Source organism: Neophocaena asiaeorientalis, unplaced genomic scaffold (genome assembly GCF_003031525.2).
Source record: "Neophocaena asiaeorientalis asiaeorientalis breed wild unplaced genomic scaffold, Neophocaena_asiaeorientalis_V1.1 scaffold86, whole genome shotgun sequence".
In the NCBI taxonomy this organism is placed as follows: domain Eukaryota; kingdom Metazoa; phylum Chordata; class Mammalia; order Artiodactyla; family Phocoenidae; genus Neophocaena; species Neophocaena asiaeorientalis.
Window position 1 is genome coordinate 5,350,392 of NW_020175039.1, and position 1,620 is coordinate 5,352,011.

The window sequence follows — 1,620 nt, forward strand, 5'->3', positions numbered from 1 at the left end:
TCGGCCATGTCTCCCGCCCGGCTCCGGCCCCGACTGCGGTTCTGCCTGCTCCTGCTGCTGCTGCTGGTGCCGGCGGCGCGGGGCTGCGGGCCGGGCCGGGTGGTGGGCAGCCGCCGTCGGCCGCCGCGCAAGCTCGTGCCGCTCGCGTATAAGCAGTTCAGCCCCAACGTGCCCGAGAAGACCCTGGGCGCCAGCGGGCGTTACGAAGGCAAGATCGCGCGCAGCTCGGAGCGCTTCAAGGAGCTCACCCCCAACTACAATCCCGACATCATCTTCAAGGACGAGGAGAACACAGGCGCCGACCGCCTCATGACCCAGGTGAGCGCGAAACGCCCTCGCTGGGCGCCGCCGCCGAAGCACCGCCACCTGCCCGGCCCTACCCGCCCCCTGGCACCTTTCCTTGACTGGCTGGCACGCCCCCTGGCACCTGCCCTTCTCGCCGAGATGGGCCGACCGGGGTCCCGGCGGAGTGTTAGCATTCCCCGAGCCCGCCGGAGGCTGTGAGAAGAGCTCCCCGCTGCCAAGAGCCACAGCCCAGCCGGTTGGCCGTGGCCCCTCTGCCCTGGAGTGCTGGCAGCTCAGGTCAGATGCGGCACCTGGAGGTACCTCTACCTGACTGCCTCCTGCGCCTCCGGGATGCACCAGTCCCTCCCGGCCTAATCTTCCGCACGGCTGCGCTCCTTTCATTTCGAGGCGATTTGGCACCCCTGAGGCGAAGAAGCTCCGGGCGCGGAGGGCCCCACTGGCCTTTCCTTCCCGTGCGCTCTCGGTTCTCAGCGCTGCCCCCTCCTGGAGCAGCGCCCCGGCGGGGTCTGGGTTTAAGGAACAGCGGGGAATATTAGAGCCAGGAGGTGGAGGTGGGGAAGGGAACTTGAAGGGCAAGCCCACGTGTCTGTCCCGAGAGCTGAGCGGCGCAGCTGCAGTTGAAGGGTGAGGTGCCAGGCCTCCGGGCTCTGAGACCTAACTTCGGGGGGGTGGGGAGCGGGGGGTCCCTGGATTTGGTGGCGGGGATGGATTGAAAGAGAGGGGCTGGGATGCCGGACAGCCCCACAGCAGGGCTAACTTTAGTCTCTGCGTGCTCGGAACAGGACCAGCACTCAACCCAAGCGCCTCGGGAAGAGGTGGGGGTGGGGGGGTGGAGAGCAAACTTTCTTCCCTGCTGCCGGGTTCGCAAGGGAAGACATCTCCGTCCCCTTCCTTAGTGGTCTCCCGGGGCTTCCACCGCAGGCAGGCGGCCTGCTTTCTAGGTGCTCTGGGAACGGCAGCTAGACCACGGCCCTCAGCATGCGCTCTGGCGCCGGGTCTGGCCGGCGGGTGTCGGGGCGAAGGTTGGCTGGTGGCCGGGCCGGGCCGGGCGCCGAGGAATGCAGATAAGGATCCGGGCCACGGGCTGGGCAATCATTGACAGCGCGTGCCCGGGCTCTGGACCCGAGGAGGGGAGGGGTGGTGGGGGATAGAAGGGCGGGGAGCAGGGGCCGCGGAGCGGACATAGGTGGGTGGCTAGAAGCCTGGCGGCAAGGAACACACGGAGCTCCCTCCCCGGGCAGTGAGCACCCCCAGCTAGATTGCATCCTGGGATGCATCCTGGGAGGACCGACAGGGCCTTGGGTTTTAGCCGCT

General features: G+C 68.1%; 1 protein-coding gene across 1 annotated transcript in view; it reads left to right on the top strand.

Moving 5' to 3' along the window:
• The first annotated feature begins 6 nt into the window (after window positions 1-6).
• Window positions 7-1,620, top strand: part of IHH (Indian hedgehog signaling molecule) — a 6,058-nt gene continuing 4,444 nt past the window's right edge. Inside the window, exon 1 of the mRNA XM_024763206.1 lies at window positions 7-318. Coding sequence (XP_024618974.1) covers window positions 7-318 — 312 coding nt within the window. The remainder of the gene's footprint in view (window positions 319-1,620) is intronic.